The sequence below is a fragment of the Gopherus flavomarginatus genome, chromosome 6 (genome assembly GCF_025201925.1).
Source record: "Gopherus flavomarginatus isolate rGopFla2 chromosome 6, rGopFla2.mat.asm, whole genome shotgun sequence".
In the NCBI taxonomy this organism is placed as follows: domain Eukaryota; kingdom Metazoa; phylum Chordata; order Testudines; family Testudinidae; genus Gopherus; species Gopherus flavomarginatus.
In genome coordinates, this window is record NC_066622.1 from 112,806,753 (window position 1) to 112,824,231 (window position 17,479).

The 17,479-nt window shown below is 41.5% G+C and overlaps 1 protein-coding gene across 3 annotated transcripts in view; it reads right to left on the reverse strand.

Moving 5' to 3' along the window:
• PPP2R2D (protein phosphatase 2 regulatory subunit Bdelta) overlaps window positions 1-17,479 on the reverse strand; it is a 47,399-nt gene that overhangs the window by 9,320 nt on the left and 20,600 nt on the right. For 2 of the 3 annotated variants that reach the window (XM_050959540.1, XM_050959541.1), the window contains exons 4-5: window positions 8,161-8,326; window positions 3,549-3,661 (exon numbers count right to left, since the gene is read on the reverse strand). In XM_050959540.1, coding sequence (XP_050815497.1) covers window positions 3,549-3,661; window positions 8,161-8,326 — 279 coding nt within the window. Of the gene's footprint in view, window positions 1-3,548; window positions 3,662-8,160; window positions 8,327-9,108; window positions 9,230-17,479 lie in introns of all 3 variants that reach the window. The other variant, XM_050959542.1, reaches the window with a different exon arrangement.

Consider the following 17,479-nt stretch of genomic DNA (forward strand, 5'->3'; position numbering starts at 1 on the left):
TAAACCCTGAACCACAAAGCTTTCTAGTAACTGTGCTGTGCAAGTAGTTTTTACTACCTATGGCTACGGGACACTAAGAAAAATATTACCTACACATACAATCTTGCTTTGGAAAAATGACTTGACCTATTATTGTCATTTGATTGGGTTGTGACTGACTTTAATAATACTGTTTTTATAGCCTCAGTAATAAAAGCACATGACCAAAAGTAGAAATACTTCTTATTTCTGCTCTCAAAGAATTTTTAAAGTATAATAGAACCTCAGAGTTAAGAAAAACACAGAATTACAAACACTGACCGGTCAAGCATACATCTCATTTGAAAGCAGATGTACGCAATCAAGTAGCAGCAGAGGGGGGAAAAAAAAACAAGAACAAAAACAAATACAGCTCGGTATTGTGTTAAACTACAAAAAAAGGGGAAACCTTAAAAAACGGTAAAGTAATGAAACTGTTTTTGTGCTTGTTTCATTTAAATTAAAATGCTTAAAAGCAGCATTTTTCTTTTGCATAGTAAAGTTTAAAAGCTGCATTAAGTCAATGTTCAGTTGCAAACTTTTGAAAGAAAAATCATAATGTTTTGTTCAGAGTTACAAACAACTTCCATTCCCGATGTGTTTGTAACTCTGACATACTACTGTATTTGGTCTTGTCTTAACACAGCATTGAATCTTCCTGCAATGGCTTTATATATTAAAAAGGGTAAATCAGGATTAGGAATGGATCCAGTTCTTAGTTTACGATGGTGAATTGGAAAAAAATGTTATCAATAACATTTCTTTCCATATTAAAATCATTAAATTCACAAAAAGAATAGGAATACTTTTGGCACCTTAGACACTAAAAAAATTATTTGAGCATAAGCTTTCGTGGGCTACGGCTCACTTCATCAGATGCACAGAATGGAACATACTGTAAGAAATTATCTATACATACAGAGAAATGAAAAGGTGGAAGTAGCCATATCAACTATGAGACTAATTAAGATGAGGTTTATCAGCAGGAGAAAAAAAAAAAAAAAACTTTTGTAGTGATAATCAAGAAGGCCCATTTTAGACAAGAAGGCGTGAGGATACTTAAAAAGGGGAAATAGATTCAATATGACCTAGCCACTCCCAGTTTCTATTCAAACCCAGGTTAATGGTATCTAGTTTGCATATTAAGTCAGCAGTTTCTCACTGGCGTCTGTTTTTGAAGCTTTTCTTTGGCAAAATTGCCACCTTTAAATCTGTTATTGAGTGAACAGAGAGGCTGAAGTATTCTTCCTTAGCTCTCGTCCCTCAACACCCCTACTCTATTTGTACTACATTGATGACATCTTCATCATCTGGACCCATGTAAAAGAAGCCCTTGAGGAATTCCACCATAATTTCAACGATTTCCATCCCACCATCAACCTCAGCCTAGACCAATCCACACAAGCAGTCCATTTTCTGGACACTACTGTGCTAATAAGTGATGGTCACATAAACACCACCCTATACCGGAAACCTACTGACTCGCTATACTTACCTAAATGACTCCAGCTTCCATCCAGGACTCACCACATGATCCATTGTCTACAGCCAAGCTCTAAGATATAACCACATTTGCTCCAGTCCCTCAGACAGAGACAAACACCTACAAGATCTCTATCAAGCATTCTTAAGACAACAACACCCACCTGCTGAAGTGAAAAAACAGATTGACAGAGCCAGAAGAGTACCCAGAAGTCACCTACTACAGGACGGGCCCAACAAAGAAAACAACAGAATGCCACTAGCCATCACCTTCAGCCCCAAACTAAAACCTTTCCAGCGCATCATCGAAGATCTATAATCTATCCTGAAAGATGATCCCTCACTCTCACAGATCTTGGGAGAAAGACCAGTCCTTGCTTACAGACAGCCCCCCAACAGTCCTTGCTTACAGACAGCCCCCCAACCTGAAGCAAATACTCATCAGCAACCACACAACAAAAACAGTAACCCAGGAACCTATCCTTGCAACAAAGTCCAATGCCAGCTCTGTACACATTTATTCAAACAACACTATCATAGGCCCTAATCACATTAGTCACGCCATCAGGGGCTTGTTCACCTGCACATCTACCAATGTGATATATGCCATCAATGCCCCTCTGCCATGTACATTGGCCAAACCAGATAGTCTCTACACAAAAGAATAAATGAACACAAATCTGACATCAGGAATCGTAACATTCAAAAACCAGTAGAACACTTCAACCTCTGTGGTCACTCAGTAACAGATGTAAAGGTAGCAATTTTGCAACAGAAAAGCTTCCAAAACAGACTCCAATGAGAAACTGCTGAGCTTGAATTAATATGCAAACTAGATACCATTAACTTGGGTTTGAAGAGAGACTGGGAGTGGCTGGGTCATTACACATATTGAATCTATTTCCCCATTTTAAGTATCCTCACACCTGTCAACTGTCTAAAATGAGCCTTCTTGATTATCACTACAAAAGTTTTTTTTTTCCTCCTGCTGCTAATACCTCAATTAATTAGACTCTTACAGTTGGTATGGCTACTTCCACCTTTTCATGTTCTCTGTATGTATATATATTTCTTACTATATGTTCCATTCTATGCATCTGATGAAGTGGGCTGTAGCCCATGAAAGCTTATGCTCAAATAAATTTGTTAGTCTCTAAGGTGCCACAAGTACTCCTGTTGTTTTTGCCGATAAAGACTAACAGCTGCTACTCTGAAACCTGTCATTAAATCTACAAGCACTAAATCAAAACCATTAGGAAAAAAAATACTTTTTGACCTTTCCAATTTCAGAACAAGTTCCACTCAAATACAACATCAAATGTCTTTTGTAATGCATCATTGAAACCATTAAATTTAGACCCAGATGACCAATATGGCCTAACACTTCGCTTTAATTAAAAAATGAGCTGACCATTACATAAAAATATTCTTTAAATTTAATTTTCCACCAGTGTCAAAGATAACCGCTGTACTTTAAATGCAAATATATGAATCCACACAAATGCTGCGAGATGGGTCACTAACACAACAGGCTATTCAGGGAGATAAGTAGAAGTGACACATTATTTAGGTTCAAAGACAGCTTAGAGTCTTGTTAAAAAACGATTATTCAAAAATATTCTGTCTTCTAGAAGTTATTTAGATGAGTGAAAGGATACACCTAATGAAAAATATTAACTTATTTTAAACAGACTTTAAAAACCCAATTTATATTTACAACAGCATTAAGATGTTCCAAGATGTCACTAAGAAGCCCATAACAAAATATTTGTGTCTGAAGCACTCTGGTCTTTAATGTTCCCAAAGCATCCAGGCAGTGTTTTATGGGCCCATGAATTAATGAAACTTCAGTAATGTCTTTCATTTAATTCTGTATGTTTTGTATGATCCTGAAATATCCAATACAGTTTTGACTCCACATAATACAAACTGCAATACAATACACAACTTTATAAGTGAATAACACCTCTTTTTAAATGTACAAAGGTAAAAGTGTACATTCAAAAAGTAGTTATAACTAGAGCCAAAGGAAAAAACAAAAAACATACTCGTAGTGAGGTGATTCTAAATGGATCCCGAAGTCGTCCATCTTCATCTTTCAAGTTATAACCTTCAGCTCTTTTATCTCTTTCACTTATTTTCCATAATTTAATAGTTTTATCTAAAAACAAAAATTCACATTCTTGAAATTGAAATTACAAAATTAAAGATGATTCAATAATTATAAAGTTACATGCCAGATTATAAACTCTCCTAGGCAGGGATTGTTTCTTCATCTGGGTTTCCTCTGTGCCTATTACAAAGAGGCCTCAATTCTGATTGTCGCCTTGAGCGCTACCATAGTATAAAATGATTAAAACACACAAACACTACATACCAGAATATTTTACTTTGTTTGAACTGCTTATGAAACCATTCAGAATTGTCCTTAAAGTTGCCTATTTTAACTATATAAATTTTCCAGACAAAATATAAAATTTTAAAGGGTGTTAAAGTTGAGAATACATATCAGTAATGTAGAGATTTGCAGGGATGTTCTTCTTATGCCCCAAACAAGATCAACTGAGGAAGTTTGGAATTAAAACTGAAATGAAAAGAAATTCAAATATGTTACTGTATGGAAATGCATAGTTAAGGCCTTAACACCTTAATTCTGCCCTGTAGCACCAACATAAAATAACCATATAAAGGCACTGTAGTATTTGATACCCTGGATTAGATGAAGTCCAGACAGACATTAGATTTTTCATATATTTTTCCTAATAGTGTCACTATAGGATAGAGTTAAGGTTTTCTGGGTGCTTTAACAGTGTATTTCCATTCTTTAACATGCTTGGATTTCTTTTAACTTCAACTTCGAATTTCTAGGAAACAGCTTTCTCAGCCATTCCCCGAAATCCTGGATTCCAATCTGAGAACTACAAAAGCCATGTTGGATTTATTATTCAATGGGGCAAAAAGCCATGACAAAGTTCCTAAATGACTGTAATTTTTCATATGCAGTCAATTTCCCAGACAAGTATCCTTGAAGGCAGCAGCCTCTTTCCTCCCTCCCTCCTACTGCCAAAAAAACAAATATACAAACTATAAGCTCTTCTTACAGCCAGAAAAACTGGGCCTCTCTTTCCACCTTCTGGAGCCAGAGAATAGTCCTCTGAATGTAGCTTTCAGCTCACCTGCTTTTTCAGTATGGTTTAAATATATTCCATTGGAAAATCTACCTGGGAAAGAATCCTATTCTCCTTCAGGATCACCAATCCCCATGATCCTTGTGCACATAAGGATACTGAACTATTAAGACAGGAAAGCTCTTTTTCCACTACAGAAAGATGCAATAATCAGCCTCCAGGGACAATGTTAGAAAGGAATGTTACCCTGATCCCACAAGTGAGGTTGGGTAAGAAGATTTAAGGAGGAGCACTACACAGGGTGAATCACCTTGTTAAGGTCAGGAGCATCTTGGTCTGCTGGTTCTGACAAAGAATGGAACCCTAGGCTTCTGGAGACTAGCAGGTCATCTACGTGAAAAAAGTTGTCCAAGGATGAGGCTGTGAGTTTTTCAATATATGACAGACTGAAAGCCCTGGCAAAAATATTCTGAGGACCACCAGCAAGGAGTATTAACTCAATGTTTCTTTTGGCTGACACAAATCTCCATGTTAAAAATTCTTCTCCAAGAAAACACATGATTATTCTATTCCTGACATGCTTACACCAGAACCAAGGTACCAATTGGCTTCTGGGCTAAGTGGGGGTTCTGACTTTTGAGAGGGAAGAGGAGCAATGTAGGAGCAGTGAAATCCCGACATCATAAGCATTGAGTATACTTATATCTGTTGACATTATAAATGGCGGGGCATTTCTCACAAGATCATCTCTATCAACTAAAGGAGAAGTAACAGTGCACCTGAAGGAGACTGACTTCACTGAACATTTTGAGTGTAAGGAAAAACATTCAAAGCCCCTGACTCTATCCTGGCTAATCCTGAGGTAAAACCACAGGTGTGGGAGGGTGGGGAGCGGAGGAAGTGAGGGAGAGAGAGAGAGAGAGAGAGAGAGAGAATTTAAGCAGAAGTCTAGCCTCTTTTTATCTGCTAAGACAAGGAAACAGCAAAGAAGCATGAATCATCCACTTTCCTTTAGAGGAAGAATGAGATCTTTAAGAAGTTTACTGTTATCATTTGCTGTTAGGAAAATCTACTCCTCTGATTTAAGGAGGGATGTTTGAAAAAAAAAAAAAAAGCTTCTCCTCCTTAAGAAATAAATATACACATATGAATATACAGTAAAAGGTTTGGCTAGCATGCCCAATGGAGTTGCGTTTAGTAATTTGTTTTTGTTATTCCCCATCAAGCTAACGAAGAAATGTACAGTTGAACCAATGATCTCCTGAGACTTCCTTTATATTTTAAAATTCTACGAAAAGTGTGACATACCCATTTGAACAAACCTTTCGTTCAGAAGGTGTTATATGCACTATTTTCATAAACAAAAAGGAGACTGATATACAATGTTGAAATGTACAGGGATTTGTTCTGCTGTTTCACAGCTGATGTCCCTGGTGTTCTGTTTAACAGGTGATCATGAGATATTGGACAAGTCCTTGTGAAAGGTAATAGGGTATGTGAACAGACACTTTCATAAAAGGTAGATGATTCCAGTCAAATGCTGGGTAAGACAACAGAAACATTCTCTAAGGAGCTAGGTTGTGTTATTGCCAAAGGGACTGTAACTTTGACAGTACAAAGATGAAGCTTTGACTGTTAGAATGCCAAGAAATTTCTATCGTATAAGGAACAAGGTAAACTATCCAGTTATTTCAAGTTTACAGACAGACGGCAATTCCTTTTAATAGAATCCATATAACATATCTCATTTGAAACCTTTTTAGGTTCTCTTTCCATTCTATAATTGTCTAATTCAATATAGAATAAGCAAAAGCTGTATTAGTAGAATTGATAGATATCTGGGGAAAACTGTTCGCTAGCATTCTGGAAAAAAGTGAATTCATTATGAGAGACAAGGAAGAATGAGCCTTACTCCCAAACCCCAAACACTAATCAGAAAAGCTGTTATCTCTTTTTTTTAAACATATAAACTAGTACCTTCAAGTCCTCTGAGTAAGGGGGTTTATTTGGATTACAAGTTGATCTGGGGAGGGGCCTTCCTTTAAATCTTATACAGTGGCAAGTAGATCAGCAGCAAATGATAACTTGTGTAACTGTCAGATGTACAATAAAATGTAGGCTTCTACAGGCATATAAGACCCACCCCAACCACTAAAGATACAAAGTTCTTTCACACTCACTTTGCAGGTTATTTTACGATAAAGAACACCAGAGCAATTGTATACTGCAGTATTCCATATGAAAACTTAATCACATTTGTTCCATGTTTTAAATCTATTAATTACAAATAATCATAAGGTTACATTAGTTGAAAGATTAGAGGGAAATAATTTTGATGTCATTTGTTTTCAACATTTAATATCACTTTTGTATTCAGTTTCACTGCTTCCTTGTGTAGTTTCCACAGTAATGGGGAAGAAAAACAGTTACAACTAGAAAAAAGTGATTTAAAAACAACAAAAATTGGCAGGCAGATTCCGGTTCAGATGTAATACTTGAAACTACTGTTGATTTTTTTTTTAAACTGGTTTGATTTCAAGTTCATACCATCTCTCTGGACTTGCCAACTGGCATTTTCAGGACATAGTGTAGGAGTAATAATCTGCAAAAAAGCCCTTCCCTATTAATAGAGCATTATGGTGAAACAGCAGCACTGTACTACAGTACAGTGCACAATCATACTGCAGCCCAGAACGCAGCATTTTAGTGGAACCATAATATAAATATTTACTACTAACATATATTAGAAGATAACCATTAAGATTTTCCCTAATTTAATAAGGCAGAGAGGACAGGTAGGGCTATATTTCAGATTTATTTAAGTGAGACTCTTAATTTTATGTATGGAATCGACATACTATGATCATGTACGTAATGGAAATATAAATAAATATATTCCTGTCAATACAGCTGTTCCTTTTAGTCTGCAAGCTCTTCCAAGCAGGCACCATGCTCTGATGTTTGGGAAACGTATCACATTGTGGGAACCACCAGAAATAATGTTGCATCACTAACATCAGGTTGCTCTGTCACTGATGAACGGCCCTGCCACTGGACAGCGCCAGAATTAGAGAAACATAAAGGAGGGTTAAAGCCTCCTTCTCTCAAGCTATGCTAAGGTTATGGGGCTAAATTCCTGCCTTTTGCAACACATTTGTGCATGAAAGGAGTAGAAAGCACAGAGAGCTTCCTTACATAGCCTTCAGTCACACAGGCAGAACAAGCAGGGAAAGTACTGCTGGCTATTATGTCAGCTTGCATATTACATCCAAGGACACATTCAGTGGGTTGGTAGGTATATCTTCCCATATTCCCCTAAGACAGCTAATGCATAGTTACTTCACTATTCTAAACATATGGTATCAAACCTAACATGTCTTGCATGTAATTAAAACTATGAAAAAAAGAATACTATTCTGTTGTATGAAAGTAATGAACAAACGGATCCAGGGTAAGACGATGAAATTCAACTAGAAGCATCAAAAGATCTTGCTGTTTTACAAAATAAAAGTACACAATGAAATGTCCTTACCATTTGTAGACAGCAGGAAATGAGCAGCATTCTGTTGTGGTAACCACCTAATTTTATTAATTTTTTCCTCAATTTCTAGACTCTTCAAGTAGTCAAACTCAGGTTCATGACTCTGAAAGGTACTGTAAACATTATATTCTCCCCGAGAATGAGGACGGCTTTTGTTCTGCAAGGAAGCATAAAATTTTTATTAATGAAATAGAACTTCTTTATTTCTATACCTAGAAAATGACAACATTCTAAATGTGAACCAGGAATTGGGAAATGCTACTGGGCAAAGTCTTGATGAACTGGTCAAGATCCATTAGAACAGGGGTCGGTAACCTTTCAGAAGTGGTGTGCAGAGTCTTCATTTATTCACTCTGATGTAAGGCTTCACGTGCCAGTAATATATTTTAACATTTTTAGAGGGTCTCTTTCTATAAGTCTATAATATATAACTAAACTATTGTTGTATGTCAAGTAAATAAGGTTTTAAAAATGTTTAAGAAGCTTCATTTAAAATTAAATTAAAATGCAGAGCCCCCTGGACCAGTGGGCAGAACCTGGGCAGTGTGAGTGCTGCTGAAAATCAGCTTGTGTGTCGCCTTTGGCATGCACACCATAGGTTGCCTACCCCTGCATTAGAATGATATTCTGTATAACTGGTCTTTTACAATACAAATTGTTAAGTTTTAATTAAACTTCCATTTTTGTTTAGTTTTAGAAATTGCAAAATCCAGTCTGTTCCTGCCATGTTTGATGCACCAGTACGCTCTCTGCTGGCAATGTTCTAGCCACAGAATTTCACTGCACATTAGACATACCCTACATGGTTATGGAAAAACCCCATTTCTCACAAGATGTGTGGTTTTGTAAAGTTTTTTAAATGTATTTTTTTAATATACCAATGTTATAGCATTACAAACTCTACAAAACTGCGCATATTGGAAGACAGTGGATTCTTACCACTATTGGGCAGCTCCAGTCCACAGTAGGGTTCTGTGGCTGGTATGTCAGCAACAGAGAGAATGTGGTGCACCAAATAGTGAGGGAGCAGGAGATCTGCAGATGGCCTTGACTTAGAGATCTGCAGAGAAACAAAGAAGTTTTACAGTACATTAATATTATACAAAAGTTTCTTCTTGTTCTTGTTATTTGGGACAATCAACATGTAATTTCTAAAATTACTGGTTTTTTTAAATATGCAAACTGACATTAATGCAGATTTGCATTAAAAGTGACCTGCAAATGTTAATCTCCCCTTATCAATGTGTGCACAACCCCAACCATCGAGCAAAGATGGTCCAATCCTGCAATGTACTGAGCATCCTCAACTTCCATTCATTTCAATGGAAGGTGAGGACACTGTGTAGTTCAAGACATCAGCTTGGCTTCCATTCTGTTTTAGACTACTCATCAGCAGGCTCTTGTTCAGGTGCTTCCTTCTGTTAACAATAACCACCATGAAATACAGCCAGAATATGGAGTAGGCTGGTGAGGCGTCAGGTACAATAACTCCTTACTTAACGTCCTCCCGTTTAACATTGCTTTGAAGTTTTATGTCACTGCTCCATGAGGGAACATGTTCGTTTAAAGTTGTGCAATGCTCCCTTATAACGTTGTCTGGCTGACTTTACAAGAGGGCACTGCATAAGTTCCTCATCTCCTCCTCCCCCTCCCTTCCTCCCAGAGCTTCGGGGGGGGGGCTGCCCCCCCCCCCCGGCAGGCAGGGCCACCCGGAACGCAGGGGCTTTAGGGGCTGCAGGACCTGGACTAAGGGGGACCCAGGACCCTGGCCTGCAGCTCTAAAGCCCCTTTTAGAATGAGGCCCTTTGAAGGGGAAAGCTCCGCTTCTTTCCAGCCACTGGCTGTGTGGCTGATCCTGCTCCTCCTGCCCGTGCTCGCAGGGTCACATTCTGAAAGAGACTTTAGAGCTGCAGGCCAGGGGCCCCTTAGCCCAGGGCCCTGCAGCCCCTAAAGCCCCTGCATTCCAGGTAGCCCTGCCTGTCAGGGTGGGGGCAAATCCCAGAATCGTGACCCCCCAGAATCGTGACCATGGGCGCGGTGTCACGCTGCGCAGAGCCACCTGCACACTTCCTGCACCAAACAGAAGCTGCCCCAGGTAAGTGCTCTGTTCCTCCTGTCTGCCCCAGTCCTGAGCCTCCTCCCAAACCCCCACCCTGAGCGCACTCCCACACCCTAACTCCCTCCCAGACCCTGCACTCTCAGCCCTGAGCCCCATGAGGAAAAAAAGAATGGGGGGGGGGAAGGAGGAGGAATAAGAGAATGCTCTCGGGGGGGGGAGGGGAGGGGCAAAATTGAAGCTGAGCACAGGGCCCCACAAACTCTAAATCCGCCACTGGTGGGAGAGGGAGGAGTGGGGAAGCGTCGCGTCTCTGCTCCTCCTCCTCCCTCTCAGAAAGTCCTAAGTGCTGCCAAACAGCTGTTTGGCAGCAGGGAAGCGCTGGGCGGAAGGGGGAGGAGGGGGATGCCGCATGCTCTGGAGAGGAGGTGCAGTAGGGGTGGGAAGAGGTGGGCCTGGAGTGGAGCGGGGACGGGAAAAGGCAGGCCTGGAGCATCCCCTGGCAAAGTCAGCACCTGTTCTTCTGGGGGGAAGCTGCTGCTGCGCAAGGTACTACCTAGCGTCCTTGCCTGCCTCATTGTCTGCAGCGGGCTGTGCCTGTGTGGGGTAAGCCAGAGGCACCTCCCCACCGCAGTACAGCACAGTACTGTACAGTATATAATGCTTTTTGTCTGCCCCCCCAAAATTTCCTTGGAACCTAACCGCCTGCATTTACATCAAATCTTGTGGGAAAACTGGATTCGTTTAACATCGTTTCACTTAAAGTTGCATTTTTCAGGAATATAGCTACCATGTTAAGTAAGGAGTTACTTTAATTCCTTGTTTGGGAATTATCCTAGATTTTTAAAAAGTTCTGTATCAGGTTATCCTTAATTGTACATAATTTTAAATATTTTTTTTTAAAAAATTACTGTGAATAGTCACTGAGGAAGGGACAGGAAAATGCATCCTGTGAATATCAGAGGTAGCTCTGTGCCTACTATAGCACATTAACAGTTATCATATATGGAACAGGTAGTGAAGCATATAGTTACGGTTGACCAACACTTTATAACTGTACTTATAACTGTCATCACACCACAAGCCCCTTCTAACAAAAATGATACATGACCCAAGGAGGGGGGACCGAAGCCTGAGCCCACCCAAGCCTCCCCTTCCCTGGCCCAGGATGGGGAGCCAAAGCCAAAGCCCCACTGCCCCATATGCGTGGGAGGAAGGTATGTGTGTGTGGGGGGGGACAAAACCGAAACCCAAGGGCTTCAGCTCGAGGCAAAGTGCCTGTAACCTAAGCCCTGCCACCCAGGCTGAAGCCCTCAGGCTTTGGCTCCAGGTGGTAGAGCTCCGGCTTCAGTCTTGGTCCTGGGCCTCAGAAAGTCTAAGCTAGCCCTGGCGACCCCAACAAAACGGAGTCCCGACCCACAGTTTGAGAACTGCTGCTCTAGCTCATGGGGATAAGCAGGACTTCACTGCAGTTGCTTGTTCCAGCAGCCAGGGACTGCTGTGGTGCCAGGCACCAGAATTAAAAGCAGGAATATGATCTCTTGTCTTCTCAATACTCCCACTGCTGGTGCTCAGAAAATTCTGAGAAAAATAGCAGCATAACTACAATGCAAATGGATAAGGAGCCATGGTGGGGAGACAGGGACTGGGACAAGAAACCAAGGGGAGGCAGTGGGAAGGCAAGACTAGGACTGGAACAAGTTCAGGTTGACAGGACCAAGGGCAAAACAGTTTGTAATCACGTTAGTATGCTACACGCAGAATCTGGAATAAAACTCAGGATTCCTGAATCAGAGGCGGAAGATGACCCGAAAGCCAAAAATGCATGCAGCCAGGAGCTCTTCTCTACCCTAAAGGATGCTAGCTAGTCGCAGCTGTCAGATCTTGGCAAAGTGCAACAAGGAGAGGAGGCCCCTGGTAAGTGGCTTTGATTTTGGGAATCGCTGAAGCGACTTGTTGCAGGCAGGGGGGTTGCAGAAAGCTGGCTTGTGTCTGTGTGATGCGCGTATCACCACATGCCTAGTTTGAACGGCAGAACAGGGTGTTGATTGACTCCCTCACTTCATGAGAGTTTCCTGGAGATCTCTGAGACATGGAGATACTGGGCAATCCGTTGCCGCAGGTTCTTTGGCACAGCTGCTTTGTTTCTTGCGCCATTAAGCGTAACTTTCCTGCACCACTCTGCTGTCACTGGAGGGTGGAGTGGGAGGACCATTGCTGCACACAGGCGAGTTGCATAAGGGCCAGGGCGGACAAAAAACAATAATTGGAATGTTGGGACAGCAAGAAGAGGGACTGAAAGGAGCATGCAGCACGCCAGAATGAAGCCATGGAGTGGCTCTTAACTGTTACGGAGAGCCAAGCGGACATGCTTCAGGTGCTACTACCACTGCAAACCAAGCAGTTCCTCACCCACCTTTCTCTGCGGCCACTGTCACAAAACTCTTTCCCATGCATCCTGTCCCTCGACCCAGACACCACCAACAGACTCTCATCAACCTCCTGGCTCCAGTCTGTATCCACAGTATTCCACTCCTGCCCCATCACAGTCCAGCACTGTGGACTTGCAGTACCCACTGCACTCAGCACCCCTCCCTCTGCAGTTTAGCCTTGCTGAAGTACAATACCCACGGCGTTGTTCTCCAGAGGAGAAGGCTGGATATGATACCTGGACATATGCAAATCTAACTGTCCCGGGACCCCACCTCCTCCTGGGACCCTCCCTTCCCCCTCAGTGCTGATGTGTTTTTCTGTTTGTCTCTCTCCTCTAGTTGTTTTTTTTAAACTAATTGTGTTGGTTTGCAAGTAATCTTTATTCTATTAACTGAAAACAAACAGAGCTCTGAAAAGCAGCAGGCAACTTTCTTAAACCTTCATAGTGCATCATCTGCACCAATGACAATCACCTCTTAGCATTATAAGCACTGCACTTCTGAACACAGCAGCAAATATTAGTGGCTTTCAGCATCAAAATTTCTGCCTCAAGGTATCCCTGATTTGATGGCACCGCTCCGCGTCCCTCTGATAGCCCGGTCTCTGGTTGTTCACATTCTGCCTTCAGGAGCTGAGCCTCAGTAGTCCAGCCATGCGTGAAGCTTTCATCCTTCTCTTCACAAATATTACAGAGTGTACAGCATGCAACTATAAGCATAGGAATATTGTCATCAGATCCAGCCTCCCATATAGGCAGCACCAGCAGGCTACTAAATAGCCAAAGGCACATTCAACAGTCATTCTGCACTTGCTCAGACTGTTGCAAACTGCTCTTTGCTGCTGTCAAGGTGCCCCGTGTATGGCTTCATAAGCCATGGCATTAAGGGGTAGGCAGAGTCTCCCAGAATCAAAATGGGCATTTAGACTTCCCCTACAGTGATCTTCTGGTCCGAGAAGAAAGTCCTTGCTTGCAGCTTCCTGAACAGGCCTGTGTTCCAAAAGCTCTGTGTGTCATGCTCCTCTCCAGACCAACCTGAGTTAATGTCCATGAAACACCCACAGTGATCCACAAGCACCTGGAGAACCATTGAGAAATACTCCTTCCAATTAATGAGCTTGGTGGCTAGGTGGTATGGTGCCAGAATTTGAATATGCCTGTCATCTATTGCTCCTCTGCAGCTAGGGAAGCCCATTTGTGCAAAGCCATCCACAATGTCACACACGTTGCCCAGAGCCACAGTCTTTTGCAGCAGGATGTGATTAACAGCCCTGCACACTTCCATCAACACGAGTCCTATGGTCAACCTTCCCACTCTGAACTGGTTAGCAACCGATTGGTAGCAGTCTGGAGTAGCCAGCTTCCACAGTTCGATCTCCACATGCTTCTCCAGTGGCAGGGCAGCTCTCATTTTGGTGTCCTTGCACGGCAGGGCTGGGGTGAGCTCTTAACACAGTCCCATGAACATGGCTTTCCTCATCTAAAAGTTCTGCAGACACTGCTCGTCATCCCAGATGTGCATGACGATGTGATCCCACCACTCAGTGCTTGTTTCCCGAGCTCAAAAGTGGTGTTCTAATGTGATCAGCATCTCCGTGAATGCCATCTAGTGTCGTAGCTACTACGCATGGTGAGATCAATGTCGCACTCCTCTTGCCTTTGTAGTTTAAGGAATAACTCTACTGCTACTCGTGACATGTTAATTAGAGCGAGCAGCATACTGGGCAACAGCGTGGGATTCATTCCTGCGGACCGAAGAGGGAGAGCGCGCAGTACACAAACCATTGAAAGATGGTGCTAAATGCAGATGAAAGCACAGGGATTGCTGGGATGCAAAGCAATGCCTCACAGGGCACTGGGACAGGATCCAGGATGCCCCACAACCCCCTCCGCCTTCCCTCAACTCTTAGTGACAGAAGAGGAAGAGATACTTTGTGGCATAGATGCCCACAGTGCACCACTCCAAATATCAGTGCAAGTTCCGCAAGCATGAACACAATACTGCGCAGGCAGCTGACAGTGTGAACACACAACAGAGGTTTCCCTTCAGTGCTCTCTGAGTGGCGCTGTAATTGCCAGCACAGTAACTCTGCCAATGTAGACATATCTCAAGTGGCAGAGGTCTGTGCTGGGGATCTAAAGGTCTGTGAAGCAGAAACGCCTATAAACAAACAAAAAAATCCCAACAGTGTGATTTTAGAAGGAAAAAGACTTTTTGCTCTGACCGAATTAAAGTCTAACCTTCAACCCAAATTTTCAGTCTAAGAAAAAAAAAAAAAAAGCTGCTCGAAGAGAACCAAAAAATAAAAGCGGATGTTATGAATATCTGTCTATAAAACACAAACTGTTCTCTGTGCATGGCTCAGTGAATGTCGTTTGTGTTTTCCTAATATTTCAATTCCAATTTTTCATAGCTTTCTATTTTTTTTTCAATCATCATCGAGTTGGGACTTTCATAGGATAGTTGAAATAACGTCTGTGGACTGACCCAACATGTCAAATGTCTCAAAATAGCTTTGGACCTGCTGACTGTCTAAAAATTTTTCTATCTGTGGATTTTCTGAGTGGTATTACTGCAATCAGGAGGTTCTTTGTTTGGTAAAGGTAACCTAAACTGAACCCCATTGGACAATGCTCATGACTTCAGAAGAGGAGTACTCCATTCTGATTCCTCAAGGGACTCCTGAGGTGTTGTTCCAAAGGGAAGGAATCAGCTAGGCCACCATCTTCAAAAACTGACGTAAACAAAGTTGCCAAAGCTTGTGGGTCTGCTTGCAACGGGCTTCTGGCATCTGGCCATTTGATGACTCCATGCCTAAAAAAAGGAGGCCTGTACTTGCTCCATCCTCCCAGCTGGCCACCAAGGGTACGTTCCAGCAACATGCAACATCTAAAATTCAACATCTACAAGCCTGTTTTGTCTAGAAAAGCAGCAACTTCTGTCAATGTTAAAACATCCAAGCTGATAAAACCAGTGGCTAATATTCTCAAACATGTAACAGCATCCTGAAGTTGAATTAAACAAAAGAATCAAATTTTCAAGGTTTATGTGTTTTTTCAATTTTTGTTAGTAGACAGACCTCTCTAATAAAAATGCAAGAATACTAATTTTTTTTTAAGAACTCCAACAGATGGCTAGTAATCACCAATGCGTGCACATGTGTGTGCATAGCTAATACCCACAGAATTTGAGAAATTACACACAAATAATCACGTTAAATAAACATTAAGGTTACAAAGTCAAGCACTCAAAAGTGAGATAATCCTGGAAATAAGGTTGCTTGTGCAACCTTAATTTAACTCCCTTGTATATGTGCATTATAATCCTGTCTTAAACTACATGATCATTTACTACAGAGACAAGGTGAGCGAGGTAATATATTTTATTGGACCAACTTCTGTTGGTGAAAGACAACCTTTTGAGCCACACAGAGCTCTTCTTCAGGTCTGGGAAAGATACTCAGATTGTTGCAGCTAAATACAAGGTGGAACAGATTGTTTAGCTTAAGTAGTTAACAAATATTGTAAGAGACCTTTCAAGGTGGCCAGTTAACCTCTGAAGTCATAAAACAAAAAAGGGGAGGTAAAAGTGGGTTACAGATCATTGTAATAAAACATAAATCCAGTGTTTTTATTAGGTCTGTGATTTTTAATTTTGTCTAGTAAAGTTATGAATTCAAGCTCCAAGGCTAGCCTTTTGAAGGTGTTGTGCAGGTTTCCCTAGAGAATGAGGACTGAGAGGTCAGATATGCAGTGATTGTTTTGTGAAAAGTGTTCGCCCACGGGTTATATGGTGCTTTTGTCTTAGTTTTCTATCTGATGAGTGCCATAGATAAGCCCATGAAAAAATTAATAATTCTGTATGCAGAGCAGGATTTGAATTGTATGCAGTAAATAAGGCATGGGTCCATATACAGGGAAACCCCGCTATAATGCGAATTCGACTATAAGGCGATCATAAGGTGGCTGTGGCCGCCCCAAGCAAAAAAAAAAAAAAGAAAAAAAAGCGGAGCGCCGCAGAAGCACAAAAAAGAAAAAGAAAAGAAAAGAAAAGAAAAACAAATGGCCGAAGTGCCGCAGAAGCGCAAAAAAGGAAAGAAAAAAAAAAAAAAGGCTGGAGCACTGCTTACTCTTTTGGTGAGAAGAGCCATTCTCCTCCCCAGGTGCTCCTCGCTCTTCCTCTGCCCCTTGCACGTCTCCCCTATTCTCCCCAAGTGTTTCCCTCTCTCGCTGCATGGCTGAGAGCCCCCCTGCTGGAGTTGCTCCCTTTCAGTTCTGTTATGGGCAGTTCACAAACGCAACTCTTCCGCCCAAGAGAAATTCACCAGCTTGAAACTGACCAGCTTGAAAAGGTAAACCTCGCTATACCATGACCCCGCATTTATCATGATCCAATTTTTTGGACCCCAGTCATGTTATAGCGGGGTTCCACTGTATTGAACTTGAGGCTAAAATGAAATATTGACTACCCATTAACTGAGCACTGCCCATCCTATACACTTAATGGTGCACGGTTCTGTAAAAAATAGTAAGAGATCTTGAATTAAAGACTGTCAAAATGCATACACACAAGCAGTAAAAGTTAAGGTTTCATGGACCACCCTTAATTCTGGTGATTCCTAACTTCTGAGTGCTTGACTTTGCAAATTGAACATTCTTTTAACGTAGTTTTTATGTATAACTCTAAAATGTAGATATAAATGTGCGCATACTTGAAGGCTCAGAGACAGCATTTTCCTCAGGCTTTCAAAGCAAGGTATAAAAATGCTCTTCGGAGGCAGAAAAAAGTTGAAAGAAAGTGAACATTCCACTTGGTAGCAAGA